This window comes from Herpailurus yagouaroundi, unplaced genomic scaffold (genome assembly GCF_014898765.1).
Source record: "Herpailurus yagouaroundi ecotype Mexico unplaced genomic scaffold, PumYag 141, whole genome shotgun sequence".
Taxonomy (NCBI): domain Eukaryota; kingdom Metazoa; phylum Chordata; class Mammalia; order Carnivora; family Felidae; genus Herpailurus; species Herpailurus yagouaroundi.
Window position 1 is genome coordinate 47,669,321 of NW_024412396.1, and position 27,358 is coordinate 47,696,678.

Consider the following 27,358-nt stretch of genomic DNA (forward strand, 5'->3'; position numbering starts at 1 on the left):
CAGAGTCAAGTTGAGGGGCAGACTGGCAAGGGGCATTTAACGCTCCCCTCCCCCACCCACCCCCAACTTTGAATGACTCCAGCAAGGGAAATGGATAGATGCATGGGAGGGGGAGGGAAGAAAAGCCAGAGAGAGAAACAGAGAAATCCTCTCATGTGAAGTGTTCTTTTTCCTTTGGGATTTCCTTTTTGCAGATAGTTTTATTCTGGATTAACACATAGCGCTAGAATGCAGTGCCCTACTAGAAGGTAAACTCCCCAAGGGCAAGACGGTCTGTGTGTTGCGACAGCTTGGGACAGCCGACCACATCTCTTCCCAGCTCTGTGCTTAGTGACATCACCTTGGTAGCCTGAAAACAGCCATGGAGTATTTACCCACGGAAGTTGATAAAGGCTACTGGGCAGCACTTTTTCCCTCCAGAGAGCTGGGTGTTACTTACGCGTTTGCCACCACTGGACAGGTCTCTCCGCAGCTTCTGGAAGAGGAGGCCTTCAAGTGTCCCTGGAATGAATAAACAACCGTCAGCAAGAGAGGGAAGAAGAGAAGCAGCATCCTCTCCAAGTCCAGTTAAACAAGCGCTGTGTGCCAGCAGCTGCACATCGGAACGAGGTTCCCATCCGGGCAACCTGCCGACTCTTGCTTCGTAGGTCTTGGCGGTCAGGGTGCAGCCGTGCTCCTTCCTGTTGGGGTTGGCATCTACGAGGACTATTCAGGGTTTTCTCTGGGGATGATATGGGTCATTGTAACCTGAAAGTGGTGGTGGCAGCTTCCAGAGACCAACAGGACAGTCCTAACCAGAACTGCTCCTGGGCCATGGTCTATGGCATTGGTGGGGACTCTGGCCCTTGTCTGTGCCTGATTCTCCAGGCTTCCTGTCCGTTCCATGAGCTCTCAATGTCCTTACTTAAGCCTCAACTTGCTCAGCTGAGCCTCGCACAGAGGGTGGGTAGAGTAGGGAAGTACTTAGCCGCTATAAAGCGGCTTCCACTTTCCCTGACCTTGCAAGATTCACAATTTAGAGGGAGGAAAGGGACACATTCGTATCACTGTAGTAGTTCCAAAGTGCAATCCTGGCGCCGTGGGAGCACAGAGGTAGGCTTTAAGGGAAGGCCTCCTGGAAGTGGCCTATCCTTGGAGCCTGGAATGGGTTTCCATTCTAACCCAGCCTTACAAGAAGATCTGGCCACTTATTTCTAGGCTGTGTCCCTGGATCTGCAATCTGCTGAGATGATCCGGATGTAAAGAACCCAGGAAACAGGCAGAGGGAGCACGGGGCAGAAGGAACTTTTGCTGAGCACGCACTTAGTAGGAGCTTTATAGCGGCTGAGTACTTCCCTACTCTACCACGCTCTGTGTGAGGCTCAGCTGAGCAAGTTGAGGCTTAAGGAGGTGACATGATTTAGTCCTAAGTTCACACACAGAGCAGAACAGGTTCCCAGTCTAGGTCTGTCTGCCTCCAAGGGCTGTACCCTCTTCTGCACCCTGGGCTTCTCAGACCAGCAGGTAGAAGGGCCAGGCAGAGGGGGATTTACAATGAGAGGGAAGGTCTCTGGTCTCACCCCAGAATCTTCTTTCTAAATCACCATTTTGTGTGTGTGTGTGTGTGTGTGTGTGTGTGTGCGCGCACCAATTGTGCACACAATTTTTGGTGAACAATTATGTTCTGGGCACCGTGCTCACACATCCTTCTGGGGTAGAGAACTTGAGGCTTGGGAGAGGACTACTTACCCAAGCCAGGAACTGCTCGAGCCTGGCTCCTTCACGCTGTGTGTTGACTCTGTTCCCTACCTTCTGGGTCTTCTTTGCAGCGGGGGTGGGGAGCAAGAAATCATGGGCCTGGGTGCCTGAGAAGGGATCACTGAGGAAAAACAGGAGCAGACCAGGAAGGTGCCTCAGCGGCCCCACCCCCCAGAGCAGGAGAAGCAGCTTCCTCCCACTTAAGGGACCTTTGACCAAGCCCAGAAAATTCCTGGCTGATGGGGGCAGGGAGTGGGGCTTCTTGAATGGAAGACGCTATTTTCCTTTTCTAGACAGGCTTTGGGTAATTCCACTCCCTTTTCTCTGCCAAGCTTTATCTTTGCTTAAGAATTCACACTAGTCCCGAGGGGCCCCTGCTACACAGCTGCTGCTGCTTCTTTCTTCACTGATGGGTAAGAAATGGGACAGATGTAAAATGCTTATGTTTTAATAAGCGTTTTGTCTGAGCATCAGTGACAACTTAGAGAGATGATCTACAGGGGCTGCTGCTCTCAATGGGGGCGGGGAGCTTCCTACCGGTGTTTCTCTGCCCGAAAGGAGGCCATGGGAGAAATGACCAGTGCTCAGGGTAAGTAAAGGACGGAAGGTATAAGAAGATGAGGGAGGGGGGCTTGGGTGGCTCAGTCGGTTGAGCAGCTGACTTTGGCTCAGGTCATGATCTCGCGGTTTGTGGGTTCGAGCCCCGTGTCGGGCTCTGTGCAGACAGCTCGGAGCCTGGAGCCTGGAGCCTGCTTTGGATTCTGTGTCTCCCTCTCTCTGCCCCTGCCCTGCTTGCACTCTCTCTCTCTCTCTCTCAAAAATGAAAAAAAAATAAAGGAGATGAGGGAAAAGGACCTGCTGTGTGAACTCCCCACCTCCCATGTGGCCCAGGGCCAATGCTATTTACCTGGGGGTAGGTGATTTTCAGTCAAAAAGGGATGGCAGGCAAGAAGTGCCTTTGCTGAGAAAAAGGACATTGGGGAAAGGAAATGAAGTGTATCACACGTATTGAGTCCCTACTTTGATCCTAACTAGTGCCTTGGGCACAGGTGATGGGGAGGCAAGCTTTGTCCTTAGCCTCTTACAAGGTGAGTCAGGGAGACTCGGGTTCACCACAGAGTGATGCACCATAAACTACAGCAGACAGGGACAGAGACTGAGGGAGCGGGGCGGGCACCAATTCTGCCTGCTACGGTACGGTACGGGGAAGGCTTCTAGAAGAGGTGACATTTGGTCAGGGCCTTGAGGGATGAGTAGTAGCTTGCAAGGTAGAGTGGAATTTCAGAGTGCATTCTAGGCAGTGTGAAAAGCTGGCTGGGAGGGTAGCAAACAGCAGCCTGTGTGAGGAGAAACAGCTCAGCCCCAAACCACTGCAATAAAGCGAATATCACAATAAAGTGAGTCAAATAGATTTTTTGGTTTCCCAGAGTATATAAAACTTAGGTTTACACTACACTGTAGTCTATGAAGTATGCAATAACATGTCTAAAAAACTAATTAAAAAAAATTTTTTTTAATGTTTTTAAATTTCTTTTTGAGAGACAGAGAGAGAGACAGCATGAGCGAGGGAAGAGTAGAGAGGGACTGAGACAGAATCTGAAGCAGGCTCCAGACTCTGAGCTGTCAGCACAGAGATTGACACGGGGCTCAAACTCATGAGCGGTGAGATCATGACTTGAGTTGAAGTCAGACGCTTGACCCACTGAGCCACCCAGGCGCCCCTAAAACATTTTTTTTTTTTTTAAGTAAACTGTATGCCCAGCACAGGGCTCAAACTAACAACCCCTGAGATCAAGAGTCGCATGCTCAGCGGGTTAAGCTGAGCTTTTGATTTCAGCTCAGGTCATGATCTCACAGTTTGTGAGTTTGAGCCCCACAGGGGGCTCTGCACTGACAGCACAGAACCTGGTTGGGATTCTCTCTCTCCCCCTCTCTCTGCCTTGCTCCCCTCTAAATAAATAAATAAATAAATAAATAGATAGATAGATAGATATTTAAAAAAGAAAAAACAGAGTTGCATGCCCTACCAACTGAGCCAGTCAGGTGCCACTAAAAAAAAAACATTTTTTTTCTAATTAAAAAAGACTTCATTGATGAAATAATGCTAACCGTCATCTGAACTTTCAGGGCATCCTAACCACTGATCACTGGTCACCATAACATATAATAATGAAAAATTTTGAAGTATTGCCAGAATTACCAATATATGACACGAAGTGAGAAAATACTGTTGGAAAAACGGGGCCAGTAGACTTGCTCTAGGCAGGGTTGCCACAAACCTTCACTTTGTAAAAAATGCAATAAAGTGCAATCAAGCAAATCACACACACACAAAAAACACAACAAAATAACAAAACCCCCAAAACACAAAACCACGCAACAACCAAAAACCCTCAATCCTCCAAACCAACAACCCAAGGAGGCACGAGAAAGTGAGGCCTGCCTGTACAGAATTCAAGGGTGGAAGAGGCGGACGGCTGGACGCAGAGGTGTGTTGTATGTAAGGTGAGCATGGAGCGGGATGATACAGAGATGGATGGCTGAGACAGAGGAAGTGGGACCGGGGTGGTGACTGGTGCCCCCTCCCCCCCCCCCCCCCCCCCCCAGTAGAGGAAACACAGAATGGAGGGCAAGCCAAGCTCTGGCACAGACCCAAGGGGATGCAGCACGGGTCACTGCAGGGGGGCGGGGGCTTTCCACTGGGATTGGGGATGGGTGTCCGCAGGGCTGGCTGGGGCGGGGGGAGGGGGGAGATGGGGCGGGGAGAAGCCAGCCAGCTGCAGGGAGAGAAAGTCCAACCTCCGCAGGCGTTCCGCGCCGCCAGGCCAACCTCCCATTCCAGGGGCGGGCACCGACGGAGCAGCGCTGCGTGCCCCGCGCGCCCGGAGACCCAGGTAGGAAAGCGGAGGGACAGTGCCCCGGGGGCAGGGGCGGCTCGCTCCGGGGCTGCTGCAGGAACGTGCCCCGCCTGGCCCGCAGGAAGAGCGGTATCGGAGGAAGTAGGGGGTCCCGGAGGGGAACCCGCCTCCGGCTCTGTCCACCGAGGTCACCGCTCCGCACCGCACCTCGGGCGGGGTCGGAAGGTCACCGGCGGGCGGGAGACGCCAGGAGCCACTGGGGCTAGTGGTGGGCGGGCGGACGCAGCCGGAGCCCCGCGCAGACGCCGTCCGCCCCCTCGGACCTTGCCTCGGTGGGAAGCCTTTGCCGCGCCTCCCAGGCGCCGGGCCCAGGAGACCGAGCGTGCCCCTCCCGGAGGTGCCGTCAGGGCCAGCACGTGCCCGGTGGCCCTGGCGCCTCGCGTGGGAAGGTCACCTTTCCACTTTGGGGGGGTCTGCGCCCGCGCGTTCCCGGGCGGGCGGCTGGGGGGCGCGGGCACGTCCCCGGGCCGGGACTGCGGACCGCGGGCGCCTCCTCGTGACCGACGTGGGGAAGGTTCTTGCGTGGGAGGCAGACGGGGAAGGGTGTCGCACCGGCCTCGGGCGTCTCCGCATCCGCTGGGGACCCTGCGGACAAGTGGCGCCTGGCGCGCAGGGACCCCAAGTACGGGTCGCGGGCCAGCCCCCGCGAGGAGGAGCAGACGGGCTTGGCCTCCGCTTCGGCCCTGGTCCGGCACCGCCGCGTTCCTCGGGGACACGGTGTGAAAGGAGCCCCCACTGTCGGGCGGGTGCGCAGCGGGCCCTGCCCTCGGGCAGTTGGGGGAGCCCCGCAGAGTAGTCCGGTGCCCAAGACCCAAGGCTGGTCTTTTTTGCGTTTTTCTCCCAAGTGAATTGAAATAGCCTTCCAGGCTTTCCAGGACCTTGGGATTGCATATGTGGGCCTTGATCTAGTGTAATTGCAGCCGTGGTGGTGGCACCTAGTAGCAATTTTAAGTCCAGTCTTTCTTCTGTCCTTCCGTCTCTCCCTTGGCTCTGCTCACCTCCGCCCCTTAAGGCAGCCGGCTTTAGAGAAGCATCTCCCCAACACTCATCTTGGCATGAGCCCTAGAACAGCACGGAGCTGTTACAGGAGCTGCGGGGCGGGGTGCGCAGAGCAGAGGTCGTCCTGGGCGGTGGGGTGTGGGGAGAGAAGGCCGTCCCCCTTGCCCCCCCGCCTGCAAGCCCCAGGAACCTCTGATTTGACTGTGAAAATAACGACCGAATGAATCAGTGTTTGTGCTAAATTAACGAAGCATGTACGTCGCTAAACGTGCCAGGTTACATTTTGCTGAACTTGGCTTGTGTGTGCTCTGTTTTGTCCTTGTAAAATGAAGTCATTTTATGCTAAAAAAAAAAAAAATTAGAACATTGGTAGAATTACAGATTTGTAAATTTGAACTTACAAGTCAGTACTCGCTTGCTGTTTTGTACTGAAGGAGCAAATTGCTTATGTCATTCTTTGGTACAGTGCACAGACTGAACACACACACCACACTGGGGTCTACTTGTGGTGACTTTCTTGTGCAGAGAAATGCTGACTTGGGTTTACAGTAGGGTTACAATTGACATTTTTAAAGCATTTGAGCTTTGAAAGCATCTTGGGAGAGTTTTTTAAATGCAACTTTTAAAAATGTTTATTTTTGAGGGGCGCCTGGGTGGCGCAGTCGGTTAAGCGTCCGACTTCAGCCAGGTCACGATCTCGCAGTCCGTGAGTTCGAGCCCCGCATCAGACTCTGGGCTGATGGCTCAGAGCCTGGAGCCTGTTTCTGATTCTGTGTCTCCCTCTCTCTCTGCCCTCCCCCGTTCATGCTCTGTCTCTCTCTGTCCCAAAAATAAATAAACGTTGAAAAAAAAATTTATTAAAAAAAAAATGTTTATTTTTGAAAGAGAGTGCGTTGGGGCATCTGGGTGGCTCAGTCGGTTGAGCGGCCGACTTCGGCTCAGGTCATGATCTCACGGTCTGTGAGTTCGAGCCCCGCGTCGGGCTCTGTGCTGACAGCTCAGACCTGGAGCCTGTTTCAGATCCTGTGTCTCCCTCTCTCTGACCCTCCCCCGTTCATGCTCTGTCTCTCTCTGTCTCAAAAATAAATAAACGTTAAAAAAAAAAATTTAAAAAAGAGAGTGCGCTGCCTTCGCATGAGCGGGGGAGGGGAAGAGAAAGGTAGACAGAGGATGAGAAGTGGGCTCTGTGCTCATAGCCTGATTCTTTGGGGCTTGAACTCAAACCTGGAGATCATGACTTGAGCCCACGTTGGGCGCTTAACTGACTGGGCCATCCAGGCGCCCCCAGAGAATTTCTTTAAAAAAAATTGTATATATATATATTTTTTTAAGATTTTATTTTTAAGTAATCTGTACACCTAACTGTGGGGCTCAGACTCACAACCCTCTCATGAAGAGTCGCATGCTCCACCCACTGAGCTAGCCAGGCGCCCCTATATTAACAAGTTTTAGAAACAACTGGTGTGATGGATTAAAAAAATTTTTTTAATGTTTATTTATTCTTGAGAAAGAGAGAGAGAGAGACAGAGCATGAGTGGGACAGGGGCAGAGAGTGAGGGAGACAGAATCTGAAGCAAGCTCCAGGCTCTGAGCTGTTGGTACAGAGCCCGACACGGGGCTTGAACCCACAAACCTGGAGATCATGACCTGAGCTGAAGTTGGATGCTTAACTGAGTCACCCAGGCATCCCTGTAATGGATTTTTAAAAAGCAATCTCTTGGGGCGCTTGGGTGGCCCAGTCGGTGCAGCATGCAACTCTTGACTTCTGCTCTGGTCATGATCTCGGGGTTCTTGAGATAGAGCCCTGCTTGGGCTCTGCGACCTGAGAGCGTGGAGCCTGCTTGGGATTCTTTCTCTCCTCTCTCTGCCCCTCCCCCACTCATTCTCACGCACGCTCTCTCTCTCTCTCAAAAAAAAAATAAACAAATTTAAAAAGCAACCTCTTGCTAAATTAAAAATAGGCTGATTGCTTTGATTCTGAACCGGTCTTTCAACAAGAAGTATTTTTTTAAACGCTTATTTATTTATTTTGAGAGAGAGATGATGTGAGCAGGGGAGAGCCAGAGAGAGAGGGAGAGAGAGAGAATCCCAGGCAGGCTCTGTGCTGTCACCACAGAGCCCTACGTGGGGGCTCCATCTCACGAACCACCATATCTTCACCTGAGCGGAAACCAAGAGTCCGACACTCAGCCCACTGAGCCACCCAGATGCCCCTCAACGAGAAGTATTTTTAATTGCCCTCTTTTTTTCCCCTTTGAATCGTGAAAGAAGATACTCTTGGACTTTTAGAAGCCAGTAGTAGGTCTTCTCCACTTCCACCCCCCCTCCCCGCCGACATGAGCGCCATTGAGCCCCATGGCCTTCCCTCTGGTCCCCCTGTGGCTCTCTGGTCACCTGTGGGCAACGGGAAGGGAGGGATGCACCCCTGCCCACCCACTGACCGGTCCTGACCCCTGCCCTGCCCACCCCGGCCTCTCCCACAGGCTGAGATGCAGGCCGAGGTCTGGATGTTCCTGCTCGTGCCCCTGCTGCTGGCCCCGGCCCCTGGGTCCTCGGTGAGTGCTGCCCTACCTGGCCAGGCTCCCAGCTTGGGAGCAGGGAATGGGGGATGGGGAATGCCCCAGGGTTTAGGACCAGGGAGGAGCCACCCCACCGCAGCTCAGAGCCCTGTCCCTGCAGGGAAGGCCAAAAACAATGAAGTTCTTTTAAAAGCGGATGGCACCTTGAAGGGGTCTAGTCAAGGTGCCCGGAGCTGCCCGCCAGGCTGCAGGGTGCAGTTTGCAGGAATGGTAACTTGCCACTGCCCTCCCCCCACCCAGTAGTCTTCCAGGGAGGAAGGAAGGGGAGGGGGCTGTGCTGGCACAAGCCAAGACGCAGGCTAGATGGCTCATCCCATCTGCAGTCTGCCTGGGACAAAGCGGGCTGCCCCTCAGCTTGACTGTTTGTGCTTCGAGGTTTGTGGGTGCCGGTCATTCCTCCTCGCTGGGGGCTGGCATCCAGGGCAGAGATGGCCAACAGACCTCTCTGAGATGATCAACGTCCTGAATCTGTGCTGTCCCGTAAGATAGACACTTGGTTACTGAGTGGCTACACGTGGCTACTGAGCGCATGACATGTGGCTAGTGCAGCTAAAGAACTAAGTTTTTTCTTTGATTTGATTTCTTTAATTAACTTAAATAGCCACACGAGGCTCATGGATATTGCATTAGTGCAAATTTAGAGGACACGGGAGCCCACTGGTGATCAGTGTAGCTGTTTTGTTAACAGGGCCCGAAGAACAGCTTCCTGGAGAGCAAACCTGGGGGCCTGAGGTTATATGAAAAATCTTCTAGATGGCAGGACAAACCTCCGGGAGAGGAGGGGCCACAGAGCTGGGCTTGGTCCTGGGAGCTGCTCCTGCCAAGCTCCTGCTGGCATTGACTGGGTGGAAGGCACGGAAGCAGCCAGGTCCCATCCTGCCCCCGGAGAGTTCTTTGCTAGGGGGACCCCCACATCCCTGTCCACCGTCTGTGAGACAGACAGTCCCTGGGGAAGGAGGGGAAATGCCACCTCTGTAGAGTGTGAGTCAAGGATGAGAAGGGGCAGGGCCAGGCAGCATGGGCCACAGTCAGAGTGATGGGTGGGCTAGAGGCCACCTGCCCACGGCCACCTCTGCCACCCCATGGTCCTTGCTCCCTAAATGTCACACCATGAGATCCTTGGCACAGGCTTTCTCTGGTGCCTGGGCATGAAGCCATCGCTCAGGTGGAGGGGCTATGTTGCCAGAGTCAAGGCCCTGGGAGGAAACCCAGAGCCACCCCCTAACAATTGTGTGACCGTAAGCAAATCATCAGGCCTTAGATTCCCTTTAATTGGGGGTTATAATACCCACCCTCAGGTTCCTGTGCAGGTGAAGTGAGTCAAGGTGCACAAAACGACCTGGGTCCTATTAGGTGCTTTCTGTCTTAGGAACACCTGAGCAACCTTTTCCTGCCTCCTCCTCCCCACACCATGTGAGCTCAGGTGGGGCCTAGAACTCTCCTCCGCCCCTCCACTGCACGCACCCAGCTCAGCTGCCTCCTATTTCTGGCCTCGGCCGAGGGCAGAGCCACCACGGGGACCCCGAGTGCTTCTTGGCTCTTCTCAGTGCTGACAGGGGTTAGGGATGAATAAAGCGGATATGCATCCTGGCCGTCACGCCCAGTCACTGCCTGCCAACCCCGGGCTGGTCAGGAGTGGTTTCCACCCACTCACACCTTCTCTCACCCGCACCCCTGCACGGCACAGCACAGCCCTGGGAAGAGCGCAGCAGGAAAGGGGGCCCCTGAGTTGCCCTGGGAGGAGGAAGTCGGAGCAGGAGAGACTGGGTACTGAGAGCAGGAGCAGGTGAGGACGGGCCAGCAGGAGGACGGGCTGGACCCGCTTATTCTGGCTCCACACCATCAGCTTGTGGTTTGAGTAATTATAGCGAAACAAAACATGCCTGTGCTGCCCGTGGCTGAAGCCAAATGTGCTTTCGTTCCCCGGGGAGACAGTGTGGAGGGGTAGGCAGCCCGGCTCTAAGATCTGGCAGGCTTGGTCCCTCCCTCCCATCTGCCGGGCAAGTGGATGTCTGCTTCGTGGGTGCCGGGCACAGGAGGCCAGGGCATGCTTGCAGTAGGGCTTTCGGCCCCTTATGGTGAAAGCTGGCGAGTTCTGTAAATGAATGTTCAGGGTGCCTGGTGTTCTTGCCGAGTCCTTGAAGGGCTTTGGCTCCCAAGGGGAGATCGGGGAATGTTTTTAGGCAGGGGTCCTCTGGGGAGCCCCAGTGCCCTTGTGGGGGGCTGAGTGACTCACACTCCTCTGCGTGTCTTTTCCTCCAGGCTCCCAAGGTGAGGCGGCAGAGTGACCTCTGGGGCCCCTGGGGCACCTGGGGCCCCTGCAGCCGGACCTGCGGAGGGGGCATCAGCTTCCGGGAGCGCCCCTGCTACTCCCAGAGGTAGGGGAGGCTGGCCGGGGCCAGCCTGTTAGAAGAGGGCAGGGGGCAGGCTGGTCGGGGAGTCCGCTGGTCCTGAGCAATAGGTTTGCTCTGGGAGCAGCATCGGTGGAATATTTGGAATCAAGTCCATTTCCCACGTACGTACGCTCTGATTCCAACAATCAACCTGATTTCAGGGGAACTAGAGACAGGCCTGCCTCATGTGCCCGAGTCTCTAGTTCCTCATGCTTCAGGTGGCAGGTGCAGTAAATTCTTGGTGAATTACTGAACGATCTTCAACAATTGCTAACCTGTGCATTTTCTCCACCTGCAGCCTCTTTAAGTATACGTGTCTCCCACTTTAATAAGTGAGAGATCAAGTGCCTATGTGCCCTGCACTCTGATAGGTGCCATGGCGGGTGGGGCACAAAACAAGGGGGTGACCCTTTGCCTGTTGGTGCGTTACCTCACTATTCTTGAGAACCTTGCGTGAAGAGGAAGAGACATGAGCTATTATTCTAAGCACCTTATGCTCATATACACCTTAAATGGCAGAATAACCTTACCAGATATGCATATATTCCGTCTTATTTTATCTCCAAAGGCAGAATTGGGGTCTTCTTTGGAAAGCTGCTTTAAGAGGCCGAGTAGCCCCGAGTTAGAGAAAGTCCAGAATAGGCTGCTGAGTCCAGCTTCTTCCAAGTATAAACTCGGGGCTCATTACACCTACCTGGGGGAACCTGTGCGTGCACAGGCATCCCTCCTCTGTCCAGCGGGGCCTGCGGGGGAGCCCCAGGAGGAGGAGGGGGTGTTGGTTGGCGGGGTCCGGGCCTTCCCGGTGCGGTGTTCTCATCCTCAGGACAGACGGAGGCTCCAGCTGCGTGGGCCCTGTCCGGAGCCACCGTTCTTGCCACACTGAGGTAAAGCTCTGGGACCCCTACCCGGCTGACCTCCCAGTCCCCGGGGCGTCCTCCCACTGGTGCACCGCCTGGGGTGCGGGAAGCCCCTTCCTCACCCCACACCGCAAATGACAGCCTCCCCTCCAGCAGCCCAAAGCCCCAGCAAGGAGGTGCTCTGGAGCTGCACCAAGCAGCAAGGAGGTGGGGGGGGGGGGGGGGGAAGCGCCCACCTGCCCCTCCCTTCCCTGCTGGCCCCCCCGCAGAGCTGCCCCACCGGTGCCAGGGACTTCCGGGCTGAGCAGTGTGCCCAGTTCGACGGCCAGGACTTCCAGGGAAAGCGTTACAAATGGCTGCCCTACTATGGGGGTAAGTGGCGGTCCTCTGCACCGGTGCCCCTGCTGCTGCACCCCGCCTTGCTCTGCACTGCGCCCCACCTGTTTGGGATCTCCTCCGTACATTGATCTTCCATTACACAATTCCTACCACCATTTTACAGATGCTCTGTCGAATACATTAAACAACAACAAAAACAACCTTACGGTGCCACCATTCTCCCAGCGTGTGCCCACTGCAGCACAACAGCCGGGGTCATTTTGAGGTCTCTCCATCCTTTTTTCCATCTCTGTTTTTCAAACAAAGCCATGAAGGCCACGTCCTTGCCATGTGAAGCCCGGCTTTGTTTGGCCTGCTCCAGAAGTATTCCTCAAGGTGCACAGAAGCCTTGGGGAGGAGGAGTGCTGGTAGGGTGGGTCCATGTTTGGGCCAACTGCAGGCTGGGGCTGCAAGGGGCTTGGTATGGCAAGAGTCCATTTACTCAGGATCTCTGGCCCCCAAGGGCTTGCTCTGAAGAGCTTTGAGGAGAGTGGTTAATTTTTAGAGCAGTACGGTTTCAGAAAAAACACTTGTAGGTCATTAAAACATTTTAGAGGCGTCAGAAGATTCCTTAGGCTAATCCTGAGTGTTAGTTTTTACTGCCCATTGCAAAGGACTCCTGGGAAGTATGGTACTCTGGATTCCGAATCAATGAGCGTTTATATCCTGTGTGTACCAAGGGATGGGGAAGAGGGTCTTGGCTAGAGGAGTGGCCCCAGGGGAGCCTGTTGACATTCTTTGCTCTGCCTGGATAATTTAAATGCATCCGTATTATAGAAAAATAAGGGGGCACCTGGGTGGCTCAGTCGGTTAAGCGTCCAACTCTTGATTTCAGCTCAGGCTGTGGGCTTGCGGTTTGTGAGTTCGAGCCTTGCAGCAGGCTCCGTGCTGACAGCGTGGAGCCTGCTTGGGATTCTCTGTCTCCCTCTGTGTCTCTCTCAAATGTTTACAAAAATTTTTAAAAAGAAAAAAATTGGAACACAGAGGAAAGGTTAGAAAGGGTCATGCAAGGGATGCCTTCTTTGGTGTTTCACAGGATTGGTCTAGCATTCCATTTTAGCATTTTTCACGTTATTTTCTCTATATACATTTACGCATTTATAGTTATTACATAGCACCATTTTGCATCGTGTGTTATAAGCATCTTCACACGTTACCGCATAGTCCTTGTAATTCTTTATAGCAAAGTCAACGTGCATAGTATTCTATGAATAATTTCCTTAGAATAGCTGACTGTTAACACATGGGCTTGTCTATAAGGATGAGGTAGACCTCTTCAAGTGGCTGGCTTTTTATCTTGGGGTTTTTCTTCAACTTGATCCCCAGGAATGCAGCAGTTTTGTGGCCATCCCTTCTCCCTGGGGTGGGGCGGGGTTCTGAGCCACTGGGGGAACTGCTGCAAGGGCTTTCTCTCTCTGCCATCTGTGTGATTCTGGCCCCTGCCCATGCTTCCCTGTTCCTAGGGTAGGACTTGGTGCTTGCCCGGGGTCTCAGCTTTTCCCTTTGCCTGCTCAGCCCCGAACAAGTGTGAACTGAACTGCATTCCCAAGGGGGAGAACTTCTACTACAAGCACAGGGAGGCTGTCGTGGACGGGACGCCCTGCGAGCCTGGCAAACGGGACGTGTGTGTGGAGGGCAGCTGCCGGGTGAGTTGCGCCCCTGCCCACCTCCCACCTGCTCCCCGCCTCCCCCCATGCTGCCCATCCTGGCCTTGGGCTTATTGAAGGATGTCCCCCTGCCCACCCCCCACCCCCACACCCCTGTTACTCAGCCTGGGGCCCCACTCAGGCTTATTGCAGGATGTCCCCTGCCCCACGCCAGCAGGGCCAGTGGCTCTCATGAGCTTGATGTCTTACCATGACCAGCTTCTAAGGTGTCTTTGCATTGTAGATGCCCTAGGACCTTTTTACCTTTGCCCTTTGAAAACTTGAGCACCGGGATAAGAGCAACCCTCTGGGTGGCAAGTTACAGAAGCCCAACTAAAACTGACAAAGGGGGGGGGGGGGGGGGGGCAAGCCAGCGGGGGATGGGCTGGCGACTTCAGGTGCCTGGATGAGATTGCTGGAAACGTGAGGTGTGTACATGGCTACCAGCAGCTCCAAGCTCTGGCTGGAGAGGGTGCCCTCTTTCCAGGAGTTCCAGTGAGCTGGGGCTCCCTCTGATTTGTCTTGGCTCGGGGCATCCCGTGAACCACTCTCTTTGAGCAAGGCGTAGAACCTGCTGATTTGCCCACACCCACCGTTGGGGGGCTCTGTCCACACTGTGGGAAATGAGGTGTTGTTGCCAGAGGAGGGGAGACGGGTGCTGAGCCGGCAGAAGAGGTAGATGGCCGGCCACAGGCTAGATCCAGTGGTTACTCGGCCTCAATGGCTGATGAGTACTCACTGCTCTTCCCTGATCTGACCAGCGACCAGCGTTTGGATCCTGGTGTATCTGTGACTCCCTCTGGTCTTTTTCATCTCCTCCTCTGCCCGGTAGGCCGTTGGCTGTGACCACAACCTAGACTCATCAAAGGAGGAGGACAAGTGTCTGCAGTGTGGGGGTGATGGCACCACCTGCTACCCTGTCACAGGCACCTTTGATGCCAATGACCTCAGCAGAGGTGGGGGTTCTCTGGGGGCCCACAGGCCGTTGAGACGAGGGTGTGTTGCCTGTCCCTTCCTCTCCTGCCTTCCATTCCATCCGAGTAACCCTCATGGCACTGGGAGGGTCCAATCTGGCAAGTGTGATCTCACACTGCCACCAGCTGGATGCCCCTGCTCAACCCTCCCCCACGGTCCCCATTTCCTCCCCCCTCCCCCCAATCCCCAGTCAGTTTGGGCACCCAAGCCTGCCGACCCTTCTCGCCTTTGCGGGGCCACTTTCCCTTCTGGAGGACTCTTCCCCAGGCTGCCCAGCCCTGCCTGTCCCTGACCCCGTCTGTGCTGCCGGGGCATGGGTGGGCCCAGAGTATCCTTGCCCCTGCAGGCTACAACCAGATCCTCATAATTCCCTCGGGGGCTACCAGCATCCGGGTGGAGGAGGCGGCCGCCAGCAGGAATTTCCTGGGTGAGTGGTCCGGGGCGAGTCTGGGCTGTGGCAGGGCGGTGGGTCCTGCCCCAGCTGCTGACCGGGCGGCTCACCTCTGCGCAGCGGTGAAGAGCATCCGTGGCGAATACTACCTCAACGGGCACTGGACCATCGGGGGTGCCTGGGCCCTGCCTGTGGCCAGCACTGTCCTGCACTACGAGCGAGGGGCCGAGGGGGACCTGGCGCCTGAGCGGCTCCTGGCTCGTGGCCCCACCTCAGAGCCCCTAGTCATTGAGGTGAGGGGCTGCCAGGGAGCGGGGCCACCTGCTCCCCGAGAGGCGAGGTGGGGGGCCACTGTCCTGCTGATGAGGAGGGAATCCCACTGGGGGCAGGCCTCAGTGAGGACCTTCCCGCACAGCTCCTCAGCCAGGAGCCCAACCCAGGCGTGAGCTACGAGTACCACCTGCCCCTGGGCAGCCCCCAGCCCGGCTTCCACTGGAGCCACGGCTCGTGGAGTGACTGCAGCACCGAGTGCGGTGGAGGTGAGGGCAGCCCCGGGGAGATGGACACGTACGTGGGACATTTGCATGTCTTGGGGGTCACCTGGAGGAAACCCAGGGGTTGGGGACTCCATGAAGGGTCCCCCCCCCTTCTAAGCTAAGAGAACCAAAGAAGGCTTCCCCGAGGTGGCAGCGGAGGCTGGGCTCGGAGCCGATGACCATGCATCGTAGTAGGGTTCCATCACCAGCAGATCATACTCCTCAAACCTCACTTTCCTCATCTGTAAATCGGAGATGACGATGGCACGTATCCCAGGGGGGCAGCTGAGAATCAAGATGACACTTGGGGTGTGTCCAGAATGATGCCCAGCCCAGAGAATGCGTTTGGTGGAGGCTGACTGACCCCCGCTGCCCGCGATGGCCGGGCCTCTACAGGTCACCAGTCCCGCCCAGTGTTCTGCACCACTGACAACGAGGTCTACCCTGACCACATGTGCCAGCCCCAGCTGCGGCCGACTGACCACCGCCCCTGCAGCACTCACCCCTGTCCGCAGACCAAGCGGTGAGGCCTCTGCCAGCCTCCTCCACCCATGGTGGGGCCCGGGCCCTTGGATAGGAAGGCAGTGTGGTCTCTAGGCCACTTGAGCAAACAGTTGGGTTGGTCCAGGTCTCCCTACAGCTGTGGCCAGAGTGGGGCAGAGGCAGCTGCCACGGGGGGAAAGCAGTAGAGGGGCACGGGCATGAGATCCAGGGCTGTTCTGTCCATTCATGTGTGCCCAGTGCTCAGAATGTCCAGGCCGGTGGTGGGAGAGTGGGGAAAGGTACTGGAGGCCCTGTCTGAGCCAGCAGGGGACTTGGCAGATGCCAAGAAGTGGGCCAGGGATCGGGCCAGAGGGCCTGTGGGCATCAGCCATGCCTTTGTTCACGCACCAAGGACCTCTTACCTGCACCAGCCCAGAGCGTGGCACCTTGCTGGGGCCCAGCGTGCCTGCAGGAACAGGTAATCTGCAGGCCACAGGCTCCCTGCCACGTTGGTGCAGTCCTTCCACTCTCATGGCCTTGGTGGCAGCTGGCCTCTCGGGATGGTGGTGGGCTTGGCTTTGCATGGTGCACTCGGGGCTGCCCTGTCCTCTGGTCCTTGTGCCGCAGGGCCGGGCGGTACCACTCCACGAGTGGGTGAGCACGACCCCTCTGGGAGATGTCCCAGCTAAGGTCAGATGCAGTGGCAATGGAGTCTGGCTGGGGACAACAGGGCACCTGGTGAGAAGGAGAAAGGGGGATCGAGTGAGGACAGGAAAGCTAAAACGGGCAGCTAGGCTCCGTGCTGTAGGGACCAGTGCTCGGTGGTGGGAGATGGCAAGTGGAGGGCTTGGCCTTTGGTGCAGAGCTTTCTGCCTCCCCTCCCCCCTGCACCTGTCAGGCCTAGATTGGGGCCGGGTTGGGGGATCCCCAGTCCACTCTGCGTGTGACAGCCGGTGCCAGCTTGGGCCTGGGCTCCGGCTCCTGCTGCTGGGCCAGTCTGACTGGATTCCTGCACCCTGCCAGCTGGAAGACGGGGCCCTGGTCGCCCTGCTCAGCCTCCTGTGGCGGCGGCTCCCAGTCCCGCTCTGTCTACTGCGTCTTGTCCGATGGGGCTGGCGTCCAGGAGGCCACTGAGGAGGCCGGGTGTGCAGGCCTGCCGGGGAAACCCCCCACCATGCGGCCTTGCAACCTGCAGCGCTGTGCATCCTGGAGCGCGGAGCCCTGGGGAGAGGTGAGGCCCCTGCCTAGAAGGGGCTGGGGTGGGGGTGGAGGGAGGGGAGGAAATCAGGTGCTGGGCCTTGGGGGCCTGGGCGGCAGCAGAGTCTGACTGGGAGGCTTCTCCTCTGCTGGGGAAATAGATCCGGGGAGGTAAAGTGACCTGCTAGGCGGTCTTGGGAGCTGTGGCCAAGGCGGGGGCTAGGAGGAGCTTCTTGGACTCTTCCTCCTTCTCCAGGATCCCAGGCAGGGTGGGAAAGCTTTGCCTTGGCACGAAGAAGCAGCTGAGCCCATTGTTTGGGGGCGAGGGAGGAGCTGGCACTGTCTGGGGCTGCTGGTCAGCTGCTTCCGGCACATATATATGTCCAACTTTTGAATGAGGGGATGTGGAAAATGTACCTAAGCTTGGTGTCAGCAGCCCTGGTGTAGGCTGTGTGGCCTCAGAAGAGTGACTCAGCCTCCCTGAGCCCGGGAACTGGACGTGGGCAGTAGAGTGCTGTCCACCCTCCGTGCCGGCAGGTGCGCCTCCAGCTGTCTGCCCTGGCATGGCTCCTCCGGGCGAGGACGAGCTCCTGCTGACAGCCTGGTCCTTACAGTGTTCTGTCAGCTGTGGTGCCGGGATCCGGAAGCGGAGTGTCACTTGCCGTGGCGACGAGGGGTCTCTGCTCCAGGCGACAGCGTGCTCCTTGGAGGACCGCCCCCCTGTCTCTGAGCCCTGCGCGCATGAAGACTGTCCCCCCGTCAGCGACCAGGCCTGGCATGTGGGCGCCTGGGGTCTAGTGAGCACTTGCCTCCTTCCCTTCCATGGCTGCTGCCCAATCCCGGCCCCTTGGGTCTCTGACAGGTGGCCGGACACTTGACCATGCTTGGGTCTGACCTGCATTACCGGGCGTGTTCCCCCTTCCTTCCTTGTGGGGACCCCCAGCCTCAGGGTCTCTCTCCTTCTGTTTGCACGCCTACCCCGCGGGCCCCAGTGCTCCAAGAGCTGCAGCTCGGGCACTCGGCGTCGCCAGGTCGTCTGTGCCCTCGGGCCGCCCAGCCGCTGTGGGAGCCTGGCGCAGTCCAAGCCTGGGGAGGTGGAGCCCTGTAACACACAGCCCTGCCACCTTCCTCCAGGTGAGGACGGGGTGGGGGTGGAGGGGGTGTGGAGTGTGCCTGGCCTGACCTCTTTCCCCACCACGAACCAGCCAGTGCTTCCTAAGTGCCACCCGGGCACCGGCGGGGCTCCTGCGTCTCTGTCTGCTGAAGGCTTTGCCGCCCGCAGCCTCTAACTCTGTGCAGCCCTGTGATCAGCCCGGTTTCCCCATCTGAGGCCGTGTCCCCATCCCACCCCCCAAAGCCCACGTAACTGCCGTCACTCTTGGGATTGTTTCCTTGTGCCGCAGTGATTGCATACGGCTTGTCAGGCCTACTTGCTTCCTTAAGTCCCCGCCCCCCCCCCCAGAACTTAGTTCTGGGTCCCCCCCGCCCCAGAACTTACCACGAGGTGGGTACTCGGTAAATGTTTATCATCGAATGACTGCGTGATTGAGTACAGAGGAGGGAGGTGGTCCAGGAGAGCTTGTCCTCACACACTGCACCTGCCCTTGTCTTCCCCTTCCCCTCACCCCCATCCTGACTGGGAAAGACGTCCCAGGTACGAGGAGCTGCAGGACAAAGGGCCCAGAGGCCGGTACTTGCTCGGTGTAAGGACGGGATATAGAGGAAGAATGTGGGTTGGGGCTCAGCTGGGAGGAGGGGAGTGTGGGTGGCAGCCCCTGATACCGTAGGAAGGTGTGTTTGGCCCTGACGTGCTAGTGGTGAGGGCCCCGTGAGCCACGATGGTAGACCTCCAAGGGAGGCCCCTGCCACGGTGACTAAGAGCAAGTTGTCTGGAGTTAGCAGCTAACCTGAGTTTAAGTCTCTACTCTCTGTTGCTGACCAGCCACGTGGCTCTGGGTGAGTGCCTCTCCTCTCTGATTCTCGATTTGCCCACCCGTACAATGGGGTTAATAAGGGTGCTTTTCTTACGATGGTAACTTGGCACTGTGCCTGAACACACAGAGCTTGATAAGCAAAGGGTCGGAAGCAGTGGTGGTGAGGCCGTGTGGGGGCCCCTGGGCCAGGCTCCTGGGGTGCCTCGGCCTGGCCTGGCCTTTGTGGTGCATGAGCAGGAGGGCCCTCCAGCTCCTCTGAGTCCAGCCCCCTGGAACCACTGACACCTTCCTGGAAGAGGTGGCCCTGAGCCTGCCCCAGAGAGGCATTCACATAGGTAGAAAGGAAGGAAACAGAAAGCATTTCAGGCCGGGCTGAAGTGCAAAAGAAATAACCTTCACTGCTACTTTTGTAAAAATAATCTGTGTTCGTTGTAGAAAATTGGAAGGTATTAGGAAAGCAGCATATAGACAAGTGGGATTGCCTCGATCCCATGCGTTAGTGCGATGAATCGAGTGTGTTTCCTTGTTTTGTGTGTGGGATCTTGTGCATGCTTTCCCCCCTTACAGCCATTTGGTGTGTGAACGTTTTCTCATCTCCTGACTTCTCGACAGAAGTCCGTGATGGGCGGGAAGTTAGAACTTAGGTGGCTTCTGGGGTGTAGGTACTGTTAGTAACGCTGTGGTGCTAACTGGTGTGCCCAGGGGAGTCCTGTGGAAGCCTCTGCTCCTTCTCTTTCTAGAGCAGCACTTGCTGGCAGAAATAGAGGGCAAGCCACATCTGTTACTTAAAATGTTCTAAGAATCGCATTTAAAAAGTAGGAAGAAGGGGCGCCTGGGTGGCACAGTTGGTTGGGCGTCTGTTGATCTCAGCTCGGGTCATGATATCAGAGTTCATGAGTTTGAGCCCCACATTGCGCTGATGGTGCAGAGCCTGCTTGGGATTCTGTCTCTCTCCCGTTCTCTCTCTCTTTGCCCCTCCCCCTCTTGTGCGCCCCTGCTCGTTTGCTCTCTTTCTCTCTCTCTCAAAATAAATAAACTTAAGAAAGGAGAAAGAAACAGGTGAATTTATATTAAATAATGTTTTGTTCGGGGCGCCTGGCTGGCTTTGTCAGTAGAGCATGTGACTCAATCTCAAGGTAGTGCGTTAAGCCCCATGTTGTCGGGTATAAAGATTACTTAAAAATTTCCTTAATTTAAATAGTGTTTGACGGGAGGCCCCTGGGTGGCTCAGTCGGTTAAGCGTTCAACTTCGGTTCAGGTCATGATCTTGTAGTTCGTGGGTTCGAGCCCCACATCGGGCTCTGTGCCGACAACTCAGAGCCTGGAGCCTGCTTCGGATTCTGTGTCTCCCTCTCTCTCTCTGCCCCTCCCCTGCTTGTGCTCTGTCGCTCTGTCTCCCCCTCAAAAATAAACATTAAAAACATTTTTTAAAATAATGTTTTATTTAACCCAATTAAATATTTTTAACATGTAAGCATTATACAAAATGGCAGGATATTTTACATTCTTTTTTTCACAGGATTAAAAAAAATAAATCTTCTAAATTCTGTGCATCACTCAGACAGCATATCTTAATTCAGTTGCTAAAATTTCACTGGCATACTTGATCTATATTTAGATTTCATAAAATGTACAGTTGGAAGAGTAGACTCGCATACTGAAGTTGTTCCAAACATACTGAAGCATTTTCCACTAAGTGAATCGAGCATCAGTTTTTAAGTGTAAAACTAAGTTAATTCTAATTAGAATAAACGTAAAACTCAGTTTCTCGGTCACTCTGGTCACATTGCAAGTGCTCAGTAGCTAGCTCTGCCTGAGGCCAGTAGGGCCCCAGAGCCAGCCCTCAGCCAGGGTGCGGGGGTGGTGGCAGGAGGTCTGTCCAGGGTAGGTGGGGCTCTTAGGGCTGGGGACCTCAGGCCGGGACTGCCGATTAAATTTGTCCGATAGGGGGGCGCCTGGGTGGCTCAGTCAGTTAAGCGTCTGACTTCGGCTCAGGTCACGATCTCACTGTCTGTGAGTTCGAGCCCCGCGTCGGGCTCTGTGCTGACTGCTCAGAGCCTGGAGCCTGTTTCAGATTCTGTGTCTCCCTCTGTCTCTGACCCTCCCCTGTTCATGCTCTGTCTCTCTCTGTCTCAAAAATAAATAAACGTTAAAAATAAATCAAAAAAAAAAAAATTTGTCCGATAGGCCCAGGGGAGCCATTGAAAGCTTTGCAGGTTGATAGTGACACCGTGAAAGCTATTTAGGAGGACAGTCTGAAGCGGAGCCTGTGGGAGCAGGACCCTGGCGGGGAGCAGGCTGCAGAAATGCAAGCGCTCACAGGGCCCCTGAACAGGAAGGGCCAGGCACTTGCCCAGCAGAGCCTGGGGCCCACGTGTTGCGTGGGAAGGGGCCCCGGACTCCAAGTTAAGCGTGAAAGGTGGGTGAGAAGAGGGGAAGCCGGGGCAGGGTGGGCTGGGCAGAAAGGTGCCTTTCAAGTTGAGCTGACAGAGGGGCCTGCTGGCTGGGGACTGTGAATGCGGTTCTGGGGGTGCCCGCAGGAGATGACGGAACTGGGGAGAGAGAGTGTGAGTCTGCCTTCTCCCGGGGTTCGGCCTGGGTGGGAGAGGCCATGAAACGAAAACAGATTTTACTGCGTATCTGCTAGGGTCTTCCGGCCCTAAAGTATTTTTTGAATATTCCCTGGGGGCTGGCAAGAGCTAGTCCTTGTGGAGATGGAATTTTCACTTAGTTTTTATAACTTTGTTCCATTATGTGGTAATATGCGTATTGTGGAAAATTTGAAACCCACAGATAAATAGAAGGAAGTCCCCCACTCCCATCCCCCCCCCCCCCACGAAGTGCTCAGAACCTTTCACCAGGAGCATTTTGGGGTGAGTGCTGTTATGCATCATAAAAAAAAATTCCTGTTCATACTTACTCAGCCTTTTGTGGTTTTCTCTATTTTATGACAAAAAATCTTTTTGATAACTCTGAAGTGGTTAAGTATATACCATAAAATTCACCCACTGGAATGGTATAATTCATGATTTTTCGTAAGTTTATTACCAAGCTGGACAATAAGGTGGTGAAAAAAAATCTCTCATGTTTCTGAGCAGACCCTCATCTGCTCAGGAAGACAGGCCTGGTTGTTTGTTTAATTCCAGTATATTTAACATACGGTATTATATTAGTTCGAGGTATACAATGTAGGGATTCAACAATTCTCTACTCCGTGCTTATCGTGGTAAATGTGCTCTTAATCTCCTTTACCTATTTCCCCCACCCCCCACTCGCTGCCCCTCTGGTAGCTATCAGTTCTCTGTGGTTACAAGTCTGTTTCTTTCTCTTTTTTCTTTGTTCATTTGTTTCTTAAATTCCACATATGAGTGAAATCCTAGAGTTTTGTCTTTCTTTTATTTTGCTTAGCATTATACTCTCTAGATCCATCCATGCTGTTGCCAATGGCAAGATTTCTTTCTTTTTATGGCTGAGTAATATTCCATTGTGCATATGTACATCTTCTTTATCCATTCATCAGTCGATGGACACTTAGGTTGCTTCCAAATCTTGGCTACTGTAAATAATGCTGCAATAGACATAGAGATACATACATCTTTTTGAATTAGTGTTTTTGTATTCTTTCGGTAAATAGTAGTAGAATTACTGGGGGTCATGTGGTAATTCTACTTTTAATTTCTTAAAAATCTTTATTTTTGAGAGAGAGAGCGCGCAAGCAAAGAAGGGTCAGAGAGAGAGAGAGAGAGAGAGAGAGAGAGAGAGAGATACAGAATCTGAAGCAGGCTCCAGGCTCTGGGCTGACAGCACAGAACCCGATGTGGGGCTCAAACTCATGAACTGTGAGATCATGACCTGAGCCGAAGTTGGACGCTTAATGGACTGAGCCACCCAGGCACCTAGTTTTAATTTTTTGAGGAAGGCTGGAGAAGAATTTTAAACATACAGAATAGTTGAAGAACTGTATAGCAAGCAGCCATGTACCCACACTTAAATTCTATACCTGCTATTTTGTTATATGTGCTTTTTCATGATTTACTCCCATCCCTTCATCTGTCAATCAAATTGTGTTGTTTTTTTTTTTTTGAAACAAGTGTTTTTAATATGGAATTTTTTTATTGAGGTGAAATTCACGTAACATACCGTTAACCGTTGCAAAGTGTATGCTTTGGTGCTGTGTACTCACAATGTTGTACGATCACCCGCTCTCCTCTAGTTTTAAAATATTTCATCACCCATAAAAGCACCCTGCTGTACCCCCTTAAGTAATCACTCCCCGCTAACCCTAACTGCCTTCCCTGGTAAGCTGATATGCTTTCTGTCTCTATGGATTTGCCTGTTCTGGATGTATCGTATAAAAGGAATAATACACCTTTTGTGCCTACCTTTCACTCAGCAGGATGTTTTTATTTTTCTCAATTTTATAATTTTGAGAGAGAAGAGAGTGCGGTGTGGGGGGAAGGGCACAAAGAGAGGGGGAGAGAGAATCTTAAGCAGGCTCCACCCCCCCCCCCCCAAAGGGGTCCGATCCCGTGACTGTGAGGTCATGAGGACTTGAGCTGAAATCAAGAGTCAGATGCTTAACCGACTGAGCCACCCAGGCAGCAGAATGCTTTTAAGGTTCATCCAGGCTGGAGCACACATCAGCACGACCTCTTTCTTATGGCTGATAACAATTCCATGGATATGCCACAACCTGCTTATTCATTCTTCTATGGATGTATATCTGGGTTGTTTCCATCTTTTGGCCCTAACAGATAAGACTACTATAAATGCTCATGCGTAAGTTTCTGTGTGGACATGTGTTTTCATTTCTCTTGGGTGTATGCCTTAGAAAGTGCTAGGCTCTATGATAATTCTATGTTTAACTTTTGGAGGAATTGCCGAACTGTTTCCATGGTGGCTGCACCAATTTACATTTCCACCCACGGTGCCTGAGGGTTCCGGTTCACCCACGTCCTCACTGACATTTCTTACTTCAGCCTTTTTTTTTTTTTTTAAATTTTTTTTCAACGTTTATTTATTTTTGGGACAGAGAGAGACAGAGCATGAACGGGGGAGGGGCAGAGAGAGAGGGAGACACAGAATCGGAAACAGGCTCCAGGCTCTGAGCCATCAGCCCAGAGCCTGACGTGGGGCTCGAACTCACGGACCGTGAGATTGTGACCTGGCTGAAGTCGGACGCTTAACCGACTGTGCCACCCAGGCGCCCCACTTCAGCCTTTTTGATGACTGCCATGCTAGTGGGTGTGAAGGAATATCTCACTGTGGCTTTGATTTGCATTTCTGTAATGACCGATGATGTTGAACATCTTTTCGTGTGCTTATTGGCCATTTGTATATTTTCTTTGGAGAAATGTCTGTTCAAGTTCTTTGCCCATTTTTAAAATTATTTTAAGATTTTCATTTTTTAAAAGTTCATTTATTTTGAGAGAGAGAGAGTGAGCAGGTGCACAAGCCGGGGGGTGGGGGGTGGGAAGCAGAGAGGAGGAGAGACAGAATCCCAAGCAGGCTCTGCACCATCAGTGCAAAGCCCAATGCGGGGTTCGAACTCAAAAACTGGGATTGTGACCTGAGCAGAGATCAAGAGTAGGGTGCTTAACGGACTGAGCCACCTAGGCACCCCTTTAAGATTTTAAAGTCATCTCCACACCCAGCGCAGGGCTCAAACTCACGACCCCGAGATCAAGAGTTGGCTGCTCTACCAACTGAGCCAGCCAGGTGCCCCACTTTGCCCATTTTTTAATTGGATTGTTTGTCTTTTCATCAGTTCAATCTAAAAGTATCATTGCTTTGTTTTACATAGTTGGGATCAAACACCGATGCTAATTTTATATCTGGGTTTTCTTTTTTTTTTTATTTTTTTTTTTTAAATTTTTTTTTTCAACGTTTATTTATTTTTGGGACAGAGAGAGACAGAGCATGAACGGGGGAGGGGCAGAGAGAGAGGGAGACACAGAATCAGAAACAGGCTCCAGGCTCTGAGCCATCAGCCCAGAGCCTGATGCGAGCCTGACGCGGGGCTCAAACTCACGGACTGCGAGATCGTGACCTGGCTGAAGTCGGACGCTTAACCGACTGCGCCACCCAGGCACCCCTATCTGGGTTTTCTTTTTGTGCAACATGTAACATTAGTGTTTTCTAGGACTAAAGACTCTTGAAACAGGGGAAGGGTGTTTTAGGAAATCACAGGTCTGCTCGTTCTTGCTTCTGCTGTCCTGGGTGCCCCAGGCGCTGCCTGAGTGGTGGGGTGGGACCACGTGGTGGTTAGCGTGGCCATGGCTGGCCTGACCGCCCACTCCCTGCAGGCGTCCCCAGCATGCAGGACATGCACAGCAGCCCCAGGGATCCTCGCATATCGCTGGGGCCTCAGGCAGCCCCCACCTCAGGTGAGAAGCTCAGTGGAAGCCCCCAACACAGGGCCCTGGAGATGGAGGTTGGGGGGGGGCAGGGGGTTTAGGGGGGCTGGGGAGAGGTAGGTCTGGTGTGGACATAGATGGAGAGGTGTCCAGGCGGACACCTCATGTGTCTTTTGCTTCCTCTTCTTTCTAGATTCCAGAGGCCAGTGGTGGGCCCGTCAAGAGCAGCCCTCGGCCCAAGGAAACCCCACAGGAGCCCAGGGCCTCCACCTGCCAGCCCCAGCCCCCTCTTTTCAGCAATCCCCACACAGACAGTCTGGCTTGGCACCCCACGACTGCAGACTCAGCCCCTATGGGTGCTGTCCTGATGGCCACACTGTATCTCTTGGGCCACAGTGGCAGGGCTGTCCTGGGGCCTCATGTCAGCAGAGCAGGTAGGTGCCTCTTCCTCTTCACCAAGTCAAAGAAGGGAGATGGGGCCGGGGGATGGTATCTGATGGGCAGGGCAGCGACTCCGAGCAGAGAGGGGGTGGGGTTTGCAGAGCTCAGAGATGGGACTTCCGAGGTTGTTCTCTCCCAGCTGCCCTGATTGTGCAGTCTTGGGGACTCTGCTTCCTGTCACTACCTTCCTAATGTGCAGAGTGGGGGTAAGAATTTCCGCTTTCGCTACCGAAGTCAGCCCTTGAGGTGTAGCCTGAGGCTCTGGGAAGGCACGTGGGATAGAATTCTAGCTTCCAGATCCAAACCAGGCTACCGGTCTCTCCGGGGCTGGGGCGCTGAGAGCCCAGACTTTGGGGCCAGCAGCCCGGTGGCGATCTATCCGCTGTGTGCTGCGTGATCAGGGCAAGTTATTTCTTTGGTCTTGGCTTCCTCTGTGAGACTGGGAACAGTGACAGCCACAGGCCGGGTTGCCGTGAGGATGGAACCATCCCAGGGTGCCTGGCACACGGAAGGAGCTCTGATGTGTTCCTCTTTCCCCTTCCTTCCCGTCTTGTGGTTGACAGAGCTGAAACAGGAGGAGGGCTCTGCTCACCCCTCTTTTTCCCATCCCCCATCTACTGCGATTTTGTAAAACCTACCCGGGAAGCCAAGATTTGTGCAGGCTTAGTGAATTTTCTCCTCGGTTAGGGGTTTCCGCCTTGGGTAGGAGTTGAGGAACCGTCAGGTATCAGGAGACACGGCCCTGCTTATCGTGTTACTGCTGTGTCCCTGGCTGCCACTGAGTGGTTGGTGGATGTGGCTTGGCATGCAGAATGGTATGCCCCACGTGGAAGGACACGGTGTCTTCCGTTCGGATCCTCAACTGCTCAGCTCCCAGCGTAGGGAGCCTCAGAGCCCAGTTTCCAGGATGCTGGAAGCTCGGGGGATCCCGTGAGGGGGGGATCAGGGGTTGGGTGGTGACGAGACTGCTGTGTGATGCTTGTCTAGGTACGGGTGCTGCCCTGATGGGGTGTCTGTGGCTGAGGGGCCCCATCAAGCTGGCTGTGCAGCATCTTACAGCAGTGATAAGACCGGGAGAAGGCCGGTGTCGAGAGCAGTGGCTTCCACAGTAAGTGTCTGGTTCACATGAGTGGGCAGGAGTCCCGCACCTGTTCAGCGCCACTGTGATCCAGACTCTCTGCACTTGGGCTTCAGATACGGGCCTAGGCTGGAGTGGGGGTGTGTGTGTGCAGGGGGGTCCATCTGACCTTCCCCTGAGGCTGAGGTACTGCAATTCTGTCCCTCCCTCTTCCTGTCCTCCTTCCCCAGGCAGCCTAGAGTCCCCACCAAGAGCCAGACCTATTCCCAACTTTCCCAGTCTGGGTTTCCTCCGCAGGCTCCCGAGGCCCACCAGCCCCAGGCTCAGCAGAAGGAGCCCAGTGAGTGCCAGGGCTCCCGGTTTGGCTGTTGCTATGATAATGTGGCCTCTGCTGCTGGTCCTCTTGGGGAAGGCTGTGTGGGCCAGCCCGGCTATGGTGAGTAGGCTGTGGTCCCGCTTT

General features: G+C 54.4%; 1 protein-coding gene across 5 annotated transcripts in view; it reads left to right on the forward strand.

The window, feature by feature from the left end:
- The first annotated feature begins 4,550 nt into the window (after nucleotides 1-4,550).
- The window catches only part of PAPLN (papilin, proteoglycan like sulfated glycoprotein), a 34,670-nt gene continuing 11,862 nt past the window's right edge, over nucleotides 4,551-27,358 (forward strand). For 3 of the 5 annotated variants that reach the window (XR_005791036.1, XM_040477602.1, XM_040477605.1), the window contains exons 1-19: nucleotides 4,551-4,631; nucleotides 8,138-8,209; nucleotides 10,496-10,611; nucleotides 11,450-11,510; nucleotides 11,753-11,855; nucleotides 13,377-13,507; nucleotides 14,340-14,463; nucleotides 14,829-14,909; nucleotides 14,994-15,166; nucleotides 15,289-15,412; nucleotides 15,806-15,932; nucleotides 16,305-16,370; nucleotides 16,916-17,123; nucleotides 17,704-17,886; nucleotides 18,082-18,223; nucleotides 25,329-25,409; nucleotides 25,573-25,813; nucleotides 26,808-26,928; nucleotides 27,196-27,334. Coding sequence is in view for 4 of the 5 variants with exons in the window: in XM_040477602.1 (XP_040333536.1) it covers nucleotides 8,144-8,209; nucleotides 10,496-10,611; nucleotides 11,450-11,510; nucleotides 11,753-11,855; nucleotides 13,377-13,507; nucleotides 14,340-14,463; nucleotides 14,829-14,909; nucleotides 14,994-15,166; nucleotides 15,289-15,412; nucleotides 15,806-15,932; nucleotides 16,305-16,370; nucleotides 16,916-17,123; nucleotides 17,704-17,886; nucleotides 18,082-18,223; nucleotides 25,329-25,409; nucleotides 25,573-25,813; nucleotides 26,808-26,928; nucleotides 27,196-27,334 (2,287 nt within the window). In the remaining variant the exon portion in view is untranslated. Of the gene's footprint in view, nucleotides 4,632-8,137; nucleotides 8,210-10,495; nucleotides 10,612-11,449; nucleotides 11,511-11,752; nucleotides 11,856-13,324; nucleotides 13,508-14,339; nucleotides 14,464-14,828; nucleotides 14,910-14,993; nucleotides 15,167-15,288; nucleotides 15,413-15,805; nucleotides 15,933-16,304; nucleotides 16,371-16,915; nucleotides 17,124-17,703; nucleotides 17,887-18,081; nucleotides 18,224-25,328; nucleotides 25,410-25,572; nucleotides 25,814-26,807; nucleotides 26,929-27,195; nucleotides 27,335-27,358 lie in introns of those variants that run through there. The other 2 variants (XM_040477603.1, XM_040477604.1) reach the window with 2 other exon arrangements.